The sequence below is a fragment of the Megascapheus bottae genome, chromosome 23 (genome assembly GCF_031878675.1).
Source record: "Megascapheus bottae isolate mThoBot1 chromosome 23, mThoBot2.hap1, whole genome shotgun sequence".
NCBI lineage: Eukaryota > Metazoa > Chordata > Mammalia > Rodentia > Geomyidae > Megascapheus > Megascapheus bottae.
The window spans coordinates 27,054,531-27,075,077 of record NC_143531.1 but is presented as its reverse complement, the minus strand read 5'-3'; the positions used below and the strand labels follow the sequence as shown (position 1 = coordinate 27,075,077).

The 20,547-nt window shown below is 48.2% G+C and overlaps 1 protein-coding gene across 1 annotated transcript in view; it reads right to left on the bottom strand.

Annotated features, from left to right (window-relative positions):
* Nucleotides 1-5,245: 5,245 nt before the first annotated feature.
* Tbc1d9 (TBC1 domain family member 9) overlaps nucleotides 5,246-20,547 on the bottom strand; it is a 59,929-nt gene continuing 44,627 nt past the window's right edge. The window contains exons 13-21 of the mRNA XM_090356916.1: nucleotides 20,291-20,420; nucleotides 16,586-16,684; nucleotides 16,365-16,433; nucleotides 12,303-12,543; nucleotides 10,541-10,606; nucleotides 9,631-9,717; nucleotides 8,592-8,666; nucleotides 8,408-8,511; nucleotides 5,246-7,613 (exon numbers count right to left, since the gene is read on the bottom strand). Coding sequence (XP_090213042.1) covers nucleotides 6,888-7,613; nucleotides 8,408-8,511; nucleotides 8,592-8,666; nucleotides 9,631-9,717; nucleotides 10,541-10,606; nucleotides 12,303-12,543; nucleotides 16,365-16,433; nucleotides 16,586-16,684; nucleotides 20,291-20,420 — 1,597 coding nt within the window. The 3' untranslated portion in view covers nucleotides 5,246-6,887. The remainder of the gene's footprint in view (nucleotides 7,614-8,407; nucleotides 8,512-8,591; nucleotides 8,667-9,630; nucleotides 9,718-10,540; nucleotides 10,607-12,302; nucleotides 12,544-16,364; nucleotides 16,434-16,585; nucleotides 16,685-20,290; nucleotides 20,421-20,547) is intronic.

The following is a 20,547-nucleotide window of genomic DNA, read 5'->3' as shown; positions in this document are numbered from 1 at the left end:
TTGGGGCCCCTGTTGGGCAGATGCTTCACCGCTTGGCCCCCACCAGGCCTGGAATCATGGCTGCAGGCTGGCGGGGGGCAGGTAGAGACTGGAAGCGGAGAGGAGGTCGGCAGATGGCCGGGTGGACTGCGCTGCCCTCCAGTCCTGATTGGGGAAGCGTGGAGTGGACTGTGTGCCCGCCGCCCCGTGCGCAATGGGGAGCGAGCAGGGAAAGCAGGCCCGGCCATTGAGCCCCAACCCCCGACCGGCCACACGGGGAGGAGGCGCCTGGCCCCGGCCTGAGGCTTGTGTCCTGCGGGGCGGGGAGCGGGGGGCGGGGCTGGGATGGGGACATGGTGGCGGCCGGAGGTGGCGCAGACCGTGGGCGCATGGACGCCCAGCGCCCGGCCTGGCCGCGGGGCCGTGGTGAAAGGTGAGGGGCTGCAGCCAGCCATCGGGGCGGCACTGGGCGAGGGAGCAAAGGCCAGCGGGGTGACCTGGAAAGGCCTCGGGCCGGCTGCGTCCTGGCCCTGGCTGGGGTCCAGGCCCCGCGCACGGGTGAGGACGCAACTTCGCTCCCACGTTCCAAGCATTTGGAATTGTAATGTTGTTTCTAAAACAAAGCAGTGTCAAGAAAAAAAAAGTGTACACTCGTTCAGGAAAGTTCCCTAGGAAAATTTCTTCTTAAGAGGAACGTGTAGGAGCCAGTGGTGTTAAGGCTCTCCTGTAATCTCAGAGGCAGAAGAAGGTCATGAGTTTGAGATCAGAATGGAATATAACACACACACACACACACACACACACACACACACACACACACACACACAGTGAAAAATTGCACTTCAAACATAAGAATACCTTTATTTCATGTAGTTCACAAACTTTACCACTAAAGAAAATACTAAAATATAAACTACTAGACATATATACAAGATTGGTTGTTTTTTTTGGCAACTTGCAGACAAAGGAAAACGCTGATAGATTTTATAAGGCCAAAATCCAAAGCTTCTGAACCATACGAGTCACCGCACATAGTTACAAAGACAGTTATGATTGCTATGGGGAAGAGTTAAGGACTTTATGCGACACACCTCATTTTGCCTGAGCTGTGGGAGGAGACAAAGGCGGAGAGGAAGAGGAGAATGGGGCCAAGATGAGGGATGAGTAGTTAGTAAATGCTTCAGCAGTGGACGGGGTGGGGGTGGGGGGATCAGAGGCTAGGAATAGTTAGGGAGCTGTTTGTCCACCTGGAGACCTGTAGGTCTGGGTTCCCCCAAGGCTTCCAGACAGTGATCCCACTGTAGGCTGGTCTGCCCTTGACCTTGTGGGATCAAGTCCTCGGGTGACCTTCATGAGTGCTGGCTCTCTCACAGCCCGCCTGCTCCCTGCACGGAGATGGGAAGTGGAGGCCGTGGTCACCAGTCTCCAAGTGGTGTGGCAACCAGGGCTAAATTTCAAAATCCTTTGGGGATTTCTACTTGAACTTGCTAAGTAAGCACCATCCATGGTGACCTTGAAGAAAGGGTCAGGAGCCTGTGTTACCATGAGGGCTGGTAGACCAGCACCATTTATTAAGAACTTCCTTCCTCCAGGCCCTGCATTTTAAACCAAGCGTTTTATGGTTTCGTCTGTCTGTGAACTCTTCATCCTTCCCTCCATCTGTTTATCTCAGCAGTGCCTGTGGGTTCGGAATCACGTCCAGCTATAATGGGATTCTGTGTTCATGAGTTCTGTAACCCTGACCTTTGAAGTCAGGCTTGGTTATTCTCTACATTTAACAGGAAAACAACCCAAAATAAAAATCTTGATTGAGATTAGATTAATTAAATTGGAATCAGTTTAGGGAAATGGACTTTATTTTAATATTGAACTTATCAATCTATAACAGAACCTATGCTTTTATTTACCTAAGTTTTAGTACCTGTGCTTCAATCATGTTTTTGATGATCAGGATAGAGGTCTTAGGATGTCTTGTGGCATCTATGTTGAGGGTAAACTCTGGGTGTGGATTTCCCTGTAGGCTGGATGGCTGGTAAACTCTCCTTTCTCATTTACTAGAAGCTGCTCACTGGGCAGGCAGAACTAACACGAGCCGTCCCTGGCAGAGGCGGGAGGCAGGTCAGAGGTGGAAGGCCCCCGGCCCGCAGCCAGCTTGTTTGTGTGGAAGACAGGCTGTCCTGTCCTCTGCTCTCCGAGCTTCTCCGTGAGCTTCTGACAGGTGAGGTCCCCCAGGGAGTAGCCAGCCGTGGCTAGCTGTGATCATGAGACTGCGTGGCCAGGAAGACATGGGGCTTTGGCAGACCTTGGAATTGGATTTGCCAGCATAAGGCCATGACCCAGAGAGGTAACTTTATTTTAAGTAGAAATGGAAACCATTGGGAACACTTGATGTTAGGTAATGTGCATGTCATTACCTAATGCCTCCTGGTCCGGCGGTCACGCTCAAGGTCCCTGCAGATGCTCTGGCCCAGCTCCTGTGGAGAATATTGTTTCTATTACCCTCAGACTCAAGGTCCTGCTGGCTTCTCTGGCCTAATCGTCTCTAGCTTGGAGGGTTGGAGGGCAAGGAGTCTTTTTGTTCTGGTTGGAGAAACCTAACTTCAACCAGAATATTTTGAAGGTGGGCCTTTTCAGTGTCATCACAGGAACCGCTCTTTAGGCTAGCGTGGGCCCCTAGTGGGGTAAAGTAGAACAGGTTTTAATGAGCTTATGTGGGACACAAAGGCTATAAGTGGAGGATCTGGATTGGGTCTTTCTCCTGGCTAGTACAAAATAGCAAAAAAGAAATCCATTAAAAATATGCTTCCCACCTCCTGGTAAGCCACAACCCTCAATGGAAGAGAAGCACTTCATTTTGTTGACTAATTTCATTTTATTCTGTTGGAATCAGTGCATAGAAGCTTGGTGCTCAGGAAAAATGCACACTGTTATGTAAGGCGTGGGACTGAACTGTTAGAACAACGAATGAAAGGATCTATTGCTATGAGAAAGTTGCTCCATTGCTATGAGAAACACTCATTACTGTATGATATCTATATATTTTTTGCCAGTCCTGGGCCCTGAGGCCTGAGCACTGTCCTTGGACTTTCTCAAGGCTAGAGAGAAGTTTGAATGAAAACACCTTTCATCCATCAGATGAAAGTAGAATGAAACTAGAATGAAAGTAGAATGAAACTACAATGGGCTGACCTGGTGTCCAGTCTCAGCGTTCGAGGGGAGGGAGACAGCGCCACCTGTTGGATTGTGTTGGGAGTGGTCAGCATTACTGTGGTTTTTCAAGGGTCCTTGAATTCTTCCAGCAATTTTTACCTTTTCAACTCTGTTCCCCACAGCTTATCTCCAACCAAGATTTTATTTTTACAGTCATATCTATTGTCACAGTTTTCAGTCAGAAAATCCTCCGCACAGTAGTCTGGTTAGAATGTCCTTCCCCGTGGGCAGGGATTTGGGGTGTGGGGGGGTTGTCGTTGCTGTGTCTTCAATGAGAATGTACATGAACAGGCCTTCGGAGCTTATCCTTAAAACATGTTCTGGCACAGACGAGGTCATCCTGACAAAAAGAAGTCACTGCAAGCCTATCCTGGGGCTAGGTGGTGGTGGCATCAACCCAGCTGGTGCCTTTGCTCCGGAGTGTCCTGGGAGCTGCATGTGCTGGGGTTCTGGGCTTCCTGGAACATGCATGAGAGGCAGGTAATCTGAGCATGTGCATCTGAAGGTGCATAACTTGGGACCTGGCAGCAGCTTCTACTGTGTAGAACAGCAGCTACTCTCTGCAACCGAGCAAATGCACAGAGCTGCAGCTGGAGGCCTTCGAGACTCGCCCAGGGCCCATTTGTCCCTTGCTTTGGCCTGTAGCCTTCACTTTTTAAATACAATTAGATCATCAAAAATACGTTGAACCAAGACCCAGGGTCTTAAATAGTATGCGAAGGAATCACCACCATTCTTTCTTCCCTCTTGCAGATTTCTTAGTCAACCCACTGAATTTCAAAGATTTCTTCAGAAATAAGAACTCTCAAATGACTTGCCAGTAGCATTTGTCAAGAGATTAGCAAAACTCTATTAATATTTTACATATATTACATCTTGTAGCACCAGACTTAGAAATTATCTTGTCCCCATCCCTTGAATTTCTTCTAATAAAATCTCCAGAACTGTCTGCAAATTCCAATGTAATCCCTTTTTTAAGTTAGCAGCTATTACTAACTGTACAGAATGGGCTCCTGTGTGTCTCCCAATGCCCTCTCTCTTGTTACTCCCCCCAAGCCCCCAAGGAGTCATTCCAAGCCTGTTAGCTGCTAACTTTCTCAAGTCAGAAGGTCCTGCCCTAACAAGGCCTTTTTACCAGATGATTGGGAGAGTCCCCAGTCACAGGGGACCAACAGGGGGAGCAGAGATGAGCAGTGGCTGGCCAACCCCCAGCTGCCCCCCTCCCCGCCACCTTGGGTGTCACCTCCAAGTTCAGGAAGGATCTCAGTGCTTAACTCAGTTTATGCTTCCCAGCCCAGCTCAGGCATCTAACCTTCTGGGGATGGTCTGTGGGGATCTGAGGTCCCCGTAGAATATTTGAAGCCAGGAAAAAGAGAAGCCTAGCAACCTTCCCTGCAAGGGAGCTTGTCCTGGGCCCGGCTGCCGGAGTTTCTGGCCTGTTATGTTGGTGAGGAATGAAGACGCCAGGGTACCCACACTTCCCGCTTCCCAGTGGCAGGCCACTCCCTTCCCTGCAGGACCAGGCCAGAGGACCCCAAGGTCCTTGCATCCGTGAGTCCCTCTTCCGTCAGTCATTGCCTGGCACCCATGCGTACTGGCCACTTCCGAAAGCTACCCTGTTTGAAAGCTGCCCTGAGGACCCTGGGGCTGGAGGCTGGAAGTGCCCTGCGCCTCTGGATGGAGACCCTGGGCCTGCTGGTTCCCTGGGAGGGTTCTTCACAGAGCTGTGAAGAAACTAAGGCACAATAGGCAGGCACTGGCCCTCCACCCATAATCCTAGCCACAAAGAAGGCAGAGATCTGAGGATCATGGCCAAAAGCTAGTCTGGGCAGAAGTGTCCACCAGACTCTGCCAGGGTCAAATAAGAATTCACACCCTTGTTTCCTTAAATTCTCCTTAGTTCAAACACATTCCTTGCAATGCTACATGTTTTACTCCGTGTCTCACCGTATTTGCCTCTCAAGTTTACTTAGTCACAATGGTGTTAAAACCAGCAAAATTCTTGTCGAAATAATGTGATTGCCTTCGGCAGGAACTCAAAGACAACGATCAAAAGCCATATCTGAAGTACTTTATTTGCTCACGTTTATCCTACTTGAAGTTAACTCTACTTCATTTGACAGTTTAAAAAATCAATCTGTAGACAAAATAAAAAAAATGACAGCAGCAACAGTTAAAATAAGAACACAATAGATAATAAAATAATGTGTCAAGAGGAACATTCCAAACAAGCAAAGGAAATGAGACCCTGATTGTGACTTCAAGAAGGAAGAGAATGTCCAGTGTCTGTTCCAAACAAAACCACACAGGAATAATAAAATAATAATAATAGTAATAAAGCCAAGTTCAAAGTGCAGGTGTGCTAGTTTTCATTTCCACATCCTTGGAGGAAATAGACGGAACTATTCTTTTACATAAAGTGACAGGTTTTCTGTTGAAAACATTTTATTACCCTATCCTGTGGGATTTGTTTTGCATGTATATCATCTCTACATGAAGTCAGTGGGCAGAAGTCATGGGACCTGCTATGATTTCTGGTCTCCGTGCAGGAGATGGTAATGGCAAAGGGATTGCTTTATGGTTTGCTTATTTGCACAGACTCCCACACTGAAAATGCAGTTATCAGAAGCACCTGTAAGTTTAGTCGTTCAAAAACAAAAGCTAAACCCTCTGCACCCTCTGCCCTCCCTCCTGCCATGCTGAGAATCACTAACAGTCCTGGTCAGCTGATACAAACAACCTGAGCCATTTGCTAATGCAAAATCCTATTGTTCAAATTGATCAAATACAAGGGTTATGGCAACATGGTGCTAAAATCATAGACACTCTTCTAACAGCTAGGTAGGAACCCCAAATGTTGGCCCCCTGAAAGGGAACATGTATAGAATATGGTTTCTGAATGGTGGACCTGGATGAAATAGATATCAAACCTTAAAAAATAATATTTAGTGTGTGAGTGTATTTGCTGGTACCTGGGATTTTTGAACTCAGGGCTTTGAGCTCTTGCTTGGCTTTTTTTTACTCAAGGCTAGTGCTTTCCCACTTGAGCCACAACTCTACTTGTAGTTTTTTGCCAGTTCATTGGAAGATAGGCGTCTCACAGACTTTCTAGCCTAGGCTAACTTCAAACCATGATTCTCAGATCTCAGCCTTCTGAGTAGTTAGGATTACAGGTGTGAGCCACAAGCAACTGGGTTGTTTTTTTGTTTTTGTTTTTTTTTCTTTTCGTATTTGCAAGTTTGGGAGAGGACTTGCCTGAGTGAGGATGCCTTTTCCTTTCTAAGGACCATCTCCTACTTGGGCCCTTTGATTTCTCTTACTGCTCTGATTTAATTTAAAAGCCCAGATACACAGGTCACTGCTGCCTTCGTGAGAGTGAAACATTTCTGCTTGGAAACCATGGATACAGCTCAACAGAAGAGGAATAAGCTATAACACACATGTCACTGACGGAGTGGACTTGGGTGGGATTGTGGGGAGAGGATTCACGGAATAAACTGTCCTGGCAGAACCCCCGAACCCCACCCCCGCCCCCCGCCCTGAGGTCTTTAAATGCTGATCTCAACAATTTTTGGAGTATGACATTTATGAAAACACCTAGGCTTCAAGCCAAGTCCTAATAAATATTTAATTGAAAAGAAAAAGAAACCCCTGCACAGAAGAACATAAAAAAGCCCCGGGGACCCCGTGGCAAGCCCTCAGCCCGACATGGCGGAGATGTCGTAGTCACTGGCTGAGGGCAGCGGCTTGCCCATCAGCCGGACGTTCTTGGCACTGGTGATCTTGGCCATCACACACACGGGCTTGTCGAAGTACTTCACCAGGGCCGGCTCGGTGAGCAGCGAGGCCAGGAACTGCTCGAAGGTGATGGCCCAGTCCTGGTCCAGCCCGGTGCTCCCGACCAGGGCGGCGGCCGCCTGGCTGCTGCGGACCAGCACCGTGTCCTCTCCGATGTCCTCGCAGTGCAGCTTGTCCTCCTCGTGGGAGCCGGCGCTAAGCACCGAGTAGGAGGACATGGAGCTGTCGTCCTTGGTGTCGTCGTCGGAGATGAGCATGGAGGAGCAGGCGCCGTTGTCCCGTGGGGAGGAGTCCTCCAGCTTGATGTCCTCCATCTGCCCCCCGAGCGAGCGCTCCTCGCTGTCCCCGGCCAGCGTGGCGGGCAGGGGCTCCGTGGACTCCACCACGAAGGCCTGGCCAGGCCCTTTCTTGGGGAAGAGCATGCCAGGCATGGCCGGGGGGCAGGGGGGGGCGCTGGCCGGGCCCCTGGGCTCCTTGGCCGGTGGCGGGGAGACAAAGAGCTTGCCCACCTCCCCAATCTCCAGCAGCAGGCTGGTCACGGCGGCCGTGGCGTGGTACAGCTCCTGCTCGTGGGGGTCCTCGCTGAACAGGTTGTACATGGTCTTGCACAGCTCGATGAACTGGCCCTGGAAGGCGATGGGAGAATGACAGCGGAGAAGCCCCACCACCACCCCTCGGCCCCCCAGAAGTCCTCTATGGAGGCCAGGGGTGCGGGGTCCTACAGTCTCTCCATTGGGATTTCCAGCTCTTTTATTTTTCCCTTAATTATTTGAAGATTTCAAACATCCAGGAAAGTGGAGAGAATGAAAGAACGACTCTCATGATGGCATTCACCCCAAATCACTTTCTTTCCCTTCCTTTTTTTATCCCATTCCCCCCACTCCCATGTTCAAAACGATATCCCACATTCATTTCTTTTTATCTACCCACTCTCAAAGACCTTCTGCTTCCCCCCAAGATTCCCGTGGAACCCCTCTCCTGGTACAGCACCCAGACACAAGCACCACCTTCCTTCCTATCCGCAAACCTCCTCCCAGAAGTCACTAGTAATTATTTAAAATTCTCCCTCACTACGCTTCTGCTTTTTAAGGAAAACAAATGCCAGCCACTGTGATCTGAGCACAGATCATCTTTAAATACCTGAGAGTATTTTTGGTGATTGGTATAAGACGGGTAGATACTTAAATTTGAGTATTTTGTGACTCAAATTTTCTCTGAGGTCATTTTCTCACACTGGACACACATCTATTTTTACTTTGACAAATTTTTACTTAAAAGTAAATAATGTCTTGATACACAAAAAGAGATCCGAATAGGTCAAGGGAGAGTGCCTGAGTTACTCTGAGGAGTATTTATGCTACATTTGCGAAGGGCTGGAAAAAATAGCTTCAAGAGCCAGAAATGAGGGACACACACTCACCTGATTCAATTTGGGCAAATCTTTAGCATTCTTCGACTTAGCCTTATTTTCTGGAGTCCAGAGTCTCAGATAATTACGATTTTCTTGGGAGTTTGTTCTCTTCCCTAAAAGCCAAATGTCAACAGGTGAGCATGGATAGGAAGCTAAGCCTGAGGGAAGAGAGGTGAAGACAGAATGGCAGTACCTTTGTCTGGCTTCAGACTCACTGCGACAAAGCCATCATCCACACTCGGCTTGCTCCGGCCACCCAATCCAACCACTGGCGAAAGACATCAGAGGAAGAGTGAGCATGTTACACAACGTATTGGTAGAAAAACCAGAAGTTCTAGGCAGAGTGGCCCGATCCAGCAAATGAAGCACAAGTTAGTTTCAGACTAACTACATACGTACATACAGATAGCAGTCATTACATTTGAGTTTCAGATAAACTACATAGACAGACAGACAGACAGATAGATAGATGCTTCTTTTTTGGCCAAAGGCTTTTATCTCTCCTATTACTTGGAGCATACTTACACTGAGAAATTTTTTTTTTTTTTTGCCAGTCCTGGGCTGGAGCTCAGGGCCTGAGCACTGTCCTTGGACCTTCTCAAGGCTAGAGCTCTACCACTTGAGCCTCTGCACCACTTCCGGCTTTTTTCTATGTATGTGGTACCGAGGAATTGAACCCGAGTCTTCGTGCATGCTAGGCAAGCACTCTACCACTAGGCCAAACTCCTGGCCTGAAAATCATTTTTTAAAACTTGAAATTCAATTTTTACCAGCTATATTTTACTAGGCAACTTTATGTTGAAGTGACACACTCCCCGGATTTCTGTCTCACTGTTGGCTTCAGTGTACAATTAAAACTCAATGAGGCATAGGTGGCTTATGCCATAATCCTAACTACTCAGAGGCTGAAATTTTTGAAATGCTAAGTGATGAATCTTGAAGAACTTTAGAGCACATAACATTAAAGTGTTATAGCATATAACTTTATAGCACGACATTGTTTCTCACAACATGGATTTTAATTTTCCTGAAGGGCATCTCATTGCATAAAGGAGATGGGTTATTTTTGTCTTAAAAAAGATGCCTTTCAGGAAAGGAAAGGTGACATACTGGTCAGCCACACTTGTATTCTCATTTGAGTAACTAACTTTGCAGGCAAGGCTTTGTTCCCCCAATAGCAGATGCTCACTCTGTGGGAGAGAGGTTCCTTGCTCAGCAAAGAAGTCACCTACCATGCGTGCACTCAGGGGTGATGTCTTCAAAGAAGTACTGTGTGGCTTCAAAAGCAGAATCTGGCTCATCTGGATCCGAGGATGGCTCTGGAAAGGGAAGAGACAAGATTTCCGTATTGGTAGGGCTACAACTCGATGAAGTTGTGTCCTAACTACTTGTGAAAATGAGCAGAAGATGAAAACATACAGTTAGTAATGGGTAATGGCTATATCAGAGCCCCCTGGAGGATATCAAACTTGAGCTGAATGGGGGTACCTACTCCCCCTTTCCCCCTCTTCTTCCTCTTGCCCATCCTCCTCCCCTCCCTTCCCCTCTCTCTCTCCCTCCTCCTCCTTCTCCTCCTCTTCTATCTTCCTTTTGAACATCCCCACACCAAAGGCTCCTTTCAATGGAACATTTCCTGAAACGTTTGGAATCATACTTTAGAAACCAGCTTCAGGGCCTTGTGTGCTACAAAGACAATGTCTAAGCCTCTAGTTTTGCCATCTTCCAGTACCGACCTCTCCTCATTTTTACCATTGTTATAGTTGCTAGATCTAGCCCAGCCTCACTAAAAACTGAACTCAAACGCTCACCATACTGCCCACTGGCTCCGGCCAATGTGAAAGCAGTTCCCCAATATTCATACAGGGACTCCACCCTTACTTTCTCTCCTAATTCCTGCAGCTCACACGTGACCAACTAATCTTGATTTCTGCCTAATAGATGCTGAGCTGTTTTCTCCCTGTACAGTTCCTACTTGAGACAGGTTAGTGGTTCAGGGATGTGCAGACTCACTCATCCACACAAATAAGTCCCTGTTTGTCCTTAGAGGTACCATCGGTCATCTGGTCTACCAGAGCCAGGCAATCAGCTGACTCAGACAAGAGAATTCAAGGCATGCGCAGCGGAGCAGAGCCCTTCGCTTACCAGGTAAGACGTGCATTTTGTAGAGGAGCTCGAGTTTCTCAGTGAGGTCTCCATGACATGCAGCACCTAGAAGTACATAGGACACACGAGAAATGTGTCGTGCGTGCCAGTGACACCCCTCCAAAAGTCCACTTTTTACCAACTCAAACTAAGACTTGGCCATCACAAGAGCTGTGGCCTGGCCGTGTTAGGGTTAAGAGCTCTGGAATGGAGAGGCTCAGCTCGACGCTCACAGCCTACGAAGAGACTTCAGGAATAAAGCCAAAGCATGTTTTGAAATCACTCATTTTACATCCACTTTTCAGATGTTTCTGAGTTATAATATTAATCCTTTTTTTTTTTTTTTTTTAAATCAGACATGGAGTTTCAACTCTGTGCCTGGGCACTGTCCCTGAGCTCTTTTGTTCCAGGCTCACGCTCTTCCACTCTGAGCCACATCTCCCCTTGTGGTTTTCTGGTGGTTAATTGGAGATACAAGTCTCATGGACTCTCTTATCTTGGCTGGCTTTAAATCGTGATCCTCAGATCTCAGCCTCCCAGTTAACTAGGATTATAGATGTGAGCCACCAGCACCTGACCAATTTTAATCTATTCTAACTTATCTTCCATTACACTATCAAAGCTTCCATCAGAATACTGTTATTTTCTCAATCGCATATTTATGTCTGAAATCTAAAAGTCCTTTGTAAGTATACTGTGTCAGACTGCCTGAGTAAAGATAAACCCAATTTGGAACAAGAAGGGAATGAGGAAGCATAAAGGTGGTCGGAAGGGGTAAGAGGGGCCATCTATCTTGTCAGGTTTTCCAGCTTCCTGCCAGCCCTCAGATCCCACATCCATGAGGTCTCTTCTCTATGCCAGCGTTCTTGGACAGGGACCAGCTCTACGCAGAGACATCCTGCTCCACTGAAAGCTCTTTTCTAAAGTCCAAGAAGCCAGTAAGATGTGAAATTCTGTGTTTACATGCACGTGTGCTTTCTGGGGAGAAGAGGTCTACAGTAAGAATATTAAGATTTTTAAAGACTCCACAGCGTGGAAGCAGTTGGATGGCTCAGCGCTGCCTGCCATGTTAATTGAAAGGCAAAGAGGGTCCAGTGGCCCCTCCAGGGCTGTTCCCTCCTCAGCCTTACGGAGCAGGCATATTTCCTCATGTACACACCTCCAGAACCTTCCACGTTCTCGTGATGGCTTTCTACCCTCTTCTCTTAAAAAATTTTTTTCCCTTCCTTTTTCTTATTCTGTCTACCTTCTGGGCTAATTTCCAATCACTTTATCTCTGGACAGGGTTCCAGAAGGAAGCTCCCTTGAATGAATGTCTCAGAGACAGGCAGGCAGCAGGCAGGCAGCAGGCAGGCAGCAGTGCTCCACATCCTGGCTCCCACACATAGACACACCCCTGTTCTAGTTCACAGCACATGCTGACTGGCTGGTTCAACTTACTGATGTGGCGCTTTTACTTCAGCCATTTTTTTTACAGGAAATAAAAAAAAAGCAGACAGCCTGGTGCTGTGGTCTGAATGTTCATGGTGTCCACGAGTTCTACGTGGAATTAGGGGAGGGTATGGAGAGGGGGGATGATGTCCTCACAGGTGGCGGGAGGGGGCTGGAGCCCCCTATGAAGCGGCAGACCCCACAGAAGTGGAGTTGGCCGTGCTAACCGAAAGCTAACCTTGCCACCGGTTTATAATGGGGCACAGCACCGAGGATTGGGGGGTACCACTCCCCACCCCTGACCCTACTCATCCAGCAACCGGGTCCTTACTCAGGCCAGAGACAAACTCCCGGAAGTTAATGAGGGCATCCCCATTTTCATCCAGTAACTGGAAGAGACGGGAGGCCAGCACGTCAGAGTGAGCGCCGCAGGCCCAGGGGAAGAGCAGGGCGAACATGGCCTTGAACTGCTCCACGTCGATGCGGTACTGCTCCAGGTAGGGAAGGCTGGGGTCGTGCCGGTCCAGCGCGTGGCTGCTCCCGCCCCAGTAGCAGCTGGTGAGGTGTTCTGCCTGCCAACCAACACAGGGGATGGTTACCCCAGCTCCCCGTCACCCACGACCACAGCCACCCAGCCCACAAGCCTGTGCTCCTTTGTCATGTGTGTGCCACTCCTGGGGCTTGAACTCGGGGCTCCAGTGCAGCCCCTGAGCTTTCTTTGACTCAAGGCTAGTAGCTCTACCACGGGAGCACCACTCCCACCTTTCTGGTGGTTCAGTGGACTTGCCTGCTGGGCCACTGGCCACCGACTGCTATCTTTTTGGTAGTTAATTGGGGATAAGGACCCACACGGTTTTCCTGTGTGGGCAGGCTTCACACCACAAAACCTCAGAGCTCAGCTCTGTGAGTGGCTGGGATTAGGGGGGGGTAACCCAGCCCCTTCCTACTTCACCCGTCTTCAGACGGCACTGGACAAATCACCACCCAGGCGAGAGCAGGGCTGAGATCAGAGGGCAGCTCCCCATCCGCAGCCTGGAGCCACTGGACCCCGGGAGAGCCACACAGCCAGCCTCAGAAGCCCCCAGCACACATGGATAGGTGGAAAAGCCTGCATAGACAACCTGCCCCACACAGATACTTCAGTACCCATGGCAGGCCGGGAGAGCCCAGAGGAACAGGCACGGGTGGATTCTATTTCCATTCCCTGCAGTACTGTGCCAACATCTCACTTCAAGCATAAACCCTTGTTCCAGGAGAAACCCGGCTTTCTAAACCAGTCTTTCTCCTTGTCTGAGGGGTTATAAGAAAGAAAGGAGCACCTCAGTCCCACCCCAAGGAAAACGGCATAGGTCAGTGTTTCAAGGTCATTGTCTACTGGGCACTGTAGCCAAGGGCCAGGAGTGGGGAGTGGAAGAGGACAGCGGGGTGAGAGTCCTGGCCCTGGTTTTAGCGATGCAGTCCTGGCAGGGGAAAGGCGGTGGTGTTGGGGTGCACACCCCTGATGAAGCGGAAGCAATGGGTCCAGAGGACGGAGGTGGTTTGTGCCAGTGTGGATAGGGCTGTGCAGACTCTCGCCGAGCTCTGTCCCCAGAGTGTGAGCCAGGCCAGCGCCGGGCCCGAGCCCAGCAGCGTTCTTCTTACCACCAGGAGAAGACAATCCACACGCTCACCTCCTCGCTCCCGGTGAGCGGTCACCGACTATCATCCAGGGACAACGGGGGCCCACAGAGTTAGGCGGAAGGAGCAATATGGAGAGGCCAAGAAAAACAACAGAGACCCAGGCTGTTTTCTGCCCGTGCTACCTCAGTGTGGGGCCTGTCACCATTTTCTTTACGTTTACCTGGGTGTGTGTGTAAATACCACCAACTGACATTTTTAGGAGTCCTGACACATAATTGGGGCTCAACAACTGTTTGTGAAAACGAACTGAAGTCAAACTTTCCAAAAGACCCCAGAGAGAGTCCACAGCTGGACTTTTCACTTGGCATCCCGCAGTGCCAGACACCCCAGGTTCTCACCGGGAGTCTCAGGTTCTCTTTGGGGGGTTCCACAGACTCGGGGAAGGCAGGTTTGTCAACATGCCCTTGTGACAGGCTTGCTCTGGATAGGAAAAGCTTGTCTTCTTCAGGACAATCTCGGGGTTCAAGCTGGTGACCTCACTGACCTTCAGCCACCCTGCCCTGCCTCCTTGGGGGACCCCTTGTGGGGTCCCCCAAGACCTGCCTCCTCCTCCTACAGTTCTTTCTCTTGTCCGTTCATGGTGTTGTCGTTCTTCCGGGCTGTGCAGACTCTTAGCATCCTCTTTGCTTGACCCCATGGGAAGCAGGGTCCTCTGGACTCCAGTCTCCCTGTGAAGGCTGACCCTTGGTGGAGACATTATGTTTCCTTGAAACTTAAGTTCCGTCCTCATGCAACACAGCACAGCAATTGCATGTGCTTTGCAGAGGTAAACACCTGTAGGGACTCTCTCTCTCTCTCTCTCTCTCTCTCTCTCTCTCTCTCTCTCTCTCTCTCTCACACACACACACACACACACACACACACACACACACACACACACACACGTGTGAAAACCGGGCTGGCACATGACAGAGCTGCTCCTAGACATGCAGGACAGACGGAGGCTGATCTGTGGGCCTCTGCTCTGTGAAGAATGTGACTCTATGCAGCTAACAAGCCTCGAGGCTGAGACCTGAGGTGTGTCGGTCTCATCAGAAGCATGCAGGGCACACACTACATCTGTGGTTGATCACTACTGTGTCTATCAGTTCAATACATGCTGCTGGCACACCTACCAGGAGAGAGAACGTTCCCAGACACTGGTGACACAGGAATATGGTGGTGGTGCCCTCTAGTGGCCGATAGGGCCAAAGGCTTCGATGAAGTCAACACTGTCTGTCCTGAGGTGGGGATTCCACCCTGACCTTGATTCTTTCTGGTTTCCTGGACTGTCTTTGCTGGGCTCCAAAGAGCCACATTTATCTCAGACAGTGATTTGATAAAATGGTGCTTGTTATCAAAGACATCTTTTAAATCCCAACAAATTTCCTCTGCCAGTTGCCAGCCTTTTAACCTACAATGTGGCTAATGGTAGTTACAAGTAAATCTTCAGAAGAAAGAAATACACGAAATACACACGAATTGTGTTACTAATGTCTTATTAGAGACCCAGAATGGGAGACACTCAGCTAAAAGCAGACACTATTTTATACTTGATTTATACTATTTATACTTGATTTCTAGTCTTCTTTGTTCTTATTCCAACTAAGTACCACCTTTTCTTTCCTTTTGGTACCAATACTGGGGCTTGAGCTTCTTTTTGCTCAAGGCTACTGCTGTACCACTTGAGCCACAACTCTTCTGGCTTTTTTTGAGTTGTTTATGGAAGATAAAGGATTCTTGTGGACATTGCTGCCCCAGCAGACTTTGAACTGGTTCAAAGCCACTCTGATTCTGAGTAGCTAGGATTACAGGCAGGAGCCCCTGGCACCTGGCATAAACTTAAAAGGTCCCTTACAGCTTGTGATAGGAAATTAAAAATTATAAGAAGCTTGGCACCAGTGACTCATATCTGCAATCCAAACGACCCAGGAAGCCCAGCTCTGAGGATGGAAGCACGAAGCCAGCCTGACTTTTCTGACAGAAAAGTCTATGATATTCTTACCTCTAATTAATCAGAAAAAATGTCAGAAGGCAAAGGTGTGGTGAAGTGGTAGAGTAAAAGCCTTAAGTGGAAAAGCTACAGAAGAGTGCTCGGGCTTATGTTCAAGCCCCTGAACTGGTACAAAAAATGTTACCAGAATTTCTGGAAGAATTTAAACCTGTCAACCACTGTTCTAGTGAGCTTTAGAAAGCAATAGCCTGTTCTTCTTAAGTCTAAGAAAATGACTCCAGTACTGTCTAGAGAGACTAGAATAGAGAGAGCTAAAATATTTACTTAAATTGGTGATAAGAATATGCTTATTTTTATGCTATGTACTGCTTTCTCCTCTTCCTCTCTTCCTCCCTCCCATTTCTTCCTCTCTCCCTCTTCTTCCCTCTACCTTCTCTTGGTGGTTCTGAGGTTTGAATTTGTGGCCTCAAGCAGGCTTTCTATCACCCGAGCGATGCCGTCAGCTCTCTTATGCTTTATTTTTGAACACAGTCTCACATTTCTGCCAGAGGGTTGCCTTTGACCACACTTTCTGCTATCCACACTTCCATTCCACCGTCCTCCCAGTCTCCCCTTCCTGGGGGGCTGCGATTATAGGCATGCGCCACCATGTCTGGCCAAGTCCCTCTTACTAGTAATGCATGCTCTAGCCTAACAACCTCACAGAAAAACCAAGAACGCAATGAATAATGAGCTGCACTTCCATTCCTAAGGGAGGCCAGGCTTTCGTCTGAAACGCACCTTGAAGAGAGTGTAGAGTTCCTCCAGCTCATCAATGGTGAAGGACGTTTCTGTCACGATGGTTCGCACCTGTGGAGGAGAAGGAACATGAACTGCATCAACTTGCACGGCGTCAGGATTGGGGAAGCCCCTCGTTTCTTTCTTTGAAGCCCCCTTGGTTGGGTCTGGCCAGGGGGGGAGGGGTAAGCAAAGACCCCAAGCTGATGAGCAGAAGGACTTACCACGTTCCGCTTGGTGGTATCCTCTAAGGTCTGGATCACTTTCAGTCTCTGCTTGAATCTCATCTGCTCGATCAGATCTGCCCGGATAGTTCCAAATTTCTGAAAGGAGTAAAGTTGGTTCTTGTGAGAGAGACAAAAAGATCTGCAACTATGGTGGTGCCAAGATTGGCTGAGCTGTTCTTGATACACGGTAAAGTGACATCACACAACTACTGGATTCTTTGCTATTGTCTTAAAGTCACCAGGGACCCCAGATAAATAATCTGCAAGTCACCATGTATCCCAGGCATTTCCAGGCATTTCCAAGTCAAATACAGCTTCCTCCAGCCAACAGTTCATCAGGACAGAGGAGGCTTAAATTAGGCTGTTTGTGACAAGACCCTGAATAGAAAAGAATGAATGTAAGTTGGGTTCTGGTGTCTTATGTTCAGGAAGATGAGATCTGCCTATAAACCCAGTTACACAGGAAGTAAAGAAGAAGCACCATGCGCCCATCTCAACCAAAAAGCCAGACAGATGTGAGGGTGAACATATGTAGCCCTGTTACTTGGTATAAATAGGTGGATCGCAGTCCAAACCCAGCCCCAGGCAAAAATGGGAGACCCTATCAGGAAAATACCTTTCAAGTTACCAGCTACATCCTCTCCCTACTCAGCCTTCTCAGACCAAGCCCAATGACACAGGTCCCTCAACCACAAAGAAACAGGCAAGGCTGTCCTCTTCCTGGAAGACAAAATCAGACGAGCTGCCAGGGGGCCCCTGGTCTAGATGGTACATTTGAAGACTGGGACCTTGTAGTGCCACTTCTGCACAATCCTGTCAGCAGTGCGGGGCCTCACTCACAAGGTGCACCCAGAAAGAGCTGGGGCTTTCCAGACTGCAGTGGCCCTGGCGTTATGCTTTTGTTATTAGTGAAACAAAATAAATCATCCAAACTTTCTGATAAGAGTACCTGGCCAGAACAGTTTTCAAATGCATTGGGATAATAAACAGTGTTGAAGACAGTGAGTTGAAACTGAATTTCGTTTGCGGGTTTGTTTTTGTCTAGCTTTGGAGTTCAGATGGGTTTGGGAATCACCGCCAGCCTGGCCCACAAACTTCCCAGTTCTCCTGCTCCTCCCTGCCACATGCCTGCATCACAGACCACGTGTCCACACACCCAAAGAACAGTGGGGCTTAACCAAGGCATGTACATTTCTTGAGCTATTGCTACAAATTCACTTCTAAGATCCCAAGAAAATAACTGGGGATGTGCTGTGTGTGTATAAGGACATCCTTACATACAATATATCATGAAAGAAGCCAAATTAAGTGGCCTAATAAAAATGGCATCAGTTACATAGGTGATGCTAACTCTTTAAAAAACATGCTACGCAGCATTATTCACCATAGCAAAGATATGGAACCAACCTAGATGTCCCTCAGTTGATGAGTGGATCAACAAGTTGTGGTATCTGTACACAATGGAATTCTATGCTGCTGTCAGAAAGAATGACATCGCCCCATTTGTTAGAAAATGGAAAGACTTAGAAAAACTCATATTAAGTGAAGTAAGCCAGACTCAAAGGAACTTAGGCTCAATGGTTTCCCTCATTTGTCATAATCAGTAGAAACCTTGGGCTCTACTAGCAGAGATCTGCAATAGAGCAAAACCTTGACACATAAGGCCATATAGTATGAAGCTAATTGAAAGGACCTCCAGGATATTGAAACAAAAGCCATATAACGAATGATTGTTGTTCTTAATGTACTATGTTATCCCTCATCTCTTTTGCTGTCCCTTGGGTATCTCATATTGTTATAGTATCTCACTTTGTTATCTGATATATTGAATTTATCTGTATTTGGTTATCTGAAACTTGATAGGGAAGGGGGGAAAACCAATATGGGGAGTGGGTGGTGGGTGTGGGGGGGTAATGGGTACCAAGACATGTGAAAGGGTATCAATGTATGTGAATTAATACACCTTCTATCTGGCAAATATCATGTAACCCTTTTATTAATTACAATAAAATATATATTAAAAAACATGCTACAGAAACATATACTAAAGTCACGCCTTTCAAATACTTAAGGTATTAGAGCATTCTTGGAGTGTATTTTACAAGGAACATGGGTGTGATAGAGTAGTATCTAGTGGGTTCTTACTTTTTTTTTTTTTTTTTTGCCAGTCCTGGGCTTGAGCTCAGGGCCTGAGCACTGTCCTTGGACTTTCTCAAGGCTAGAGCTCTACCACTTGAGCCTCAGCACCACTTCCGGCTTTTTTCTATGTATGTGGGTACCGGGGAATTGAACCCGGGTATTCATGCATACTAGGCAAGCACTCTACCACTAGGCCAAACTCCTGGCCCTTCTTACTTTTTTTTAAAAATGTATCCTGCAAAAGTAATACATAGTTGATGGAAGTATAGTGAAATATTCATAGGATGCAGTTTATTTTTTCCTTTAGATATAGCTACAATTTCTACAATGATTATGTATCACATGACTCCTAAATGGAATGGAAGTAAACATGGTATCTTAATGAAGATTAAAAATGCAATTACCATTCTTTCTTACAGAGTGAGTTAAAGGCACATAGTCTGACTCTGTGTGTGTGTGTGTGTGTGTGTGTGTGTGTGTGTGTGTGTGTGTGTGTGTGTGTGTGAGAGAGAGACAGTACTGGGACTTGAACTCAGGGCCTCTTGCCATCATTTGGCTTTTTTACTCAAGGCTGGTGTTCAACCCACTTAAGCCATACATGTACTTCTAGATTTTTGCTGTTTAATTGGAGATACAAATCTCCCTCCCTCCCTCCCCCCCCACCCCCCCTCTCTCTCCTGGTTTAGAAACCTTGTTCTCAGATCTCAGCTCCCTTGAATAGCGAGGATAGCAGGTGTGAGACAGCAGGGCCTGGTGTTGTTTTGGCTTTGATTGAGGGTGGGCTACTTTCTGCCTTGCCCTCTGCTTCACCATCATTGCCTCCAGCCTGCTGCTGGGTCACTACTCTTAGAATCCCCAAAACACCCGGAGAAAGCATGACGGACTCAGAATGAGAATCTAGGGCCATTTCTATAAGTCTATAGAGCTAAGTATCAAGAAATATGAAAGCAGACAAGTGCCAGTGATTCATGAGTGTAACTGTAGCTTCTGGAGGCTGAGATTGGAGGGGATTGCAATTCGAAGCCCGCCCAGGCGGAAACATTTACAAGCCCTCTTCTCAACCTAGAGCTGGGCTCAGCGATGACAGAAAGCCTCAGGTTGTGACCATCGCTTCTCACAACTCAAAAGGCAGCAAGAAACCATGGTTTGAGTATTTTAATCCCCTTCCAAACTTCATCCCCAAGGCAACAGTATCAAGAGGCAGGGCCTGGGTTGGGGTGGGGGGAAGGGTGGAATTTGGGTTAAGAGGGTGCTGACTTTGTAGATTCTTTCTTCTGCTACGCAAAGTCATGGTCTTTCCCCCAACTAGAAAACACAGGCGTTCAAGGCACCATCTTGGAAGATCGAGACCTCAGTTGGCTGGTGCCTTGAATTTCCCAGCCATAATAAGGACTATGGGAAATAAACTTCAGTTCCTTATCAGTCACACAGTCCTGGTTGTGTGCTGGTGGCGAAGGCGGGCCAGACAGGCTGGCAGTGACCCACGGAGGGGGCCCCTTGTGAAGCTGAACTGTCAGCAAATCCCAGAGAGCTGCGACCACCCGGCCAGGGAGCCAGACTGACCTCGTAGGACGTCCCGATGAGTCTGAAGATGTCCACGGCGGGGTAGGGTTCCACGTCATCGCTGAGCAGCGAGTGGAGGTGCGGGATGGGCGGCAGGGTGCTATCTTTGTTGGTCACGCTGTCCAGGTACCTGAGGGAAGAAGAACGGGGGTCACGGGAGGTGGCCGAGGAACTGCCCCCCCACCATAATCATGCACTTACATTCTGCAAACTCTACATTTTACAATAAAAGAAAGAAATCCCCGAGACGGGTGAGG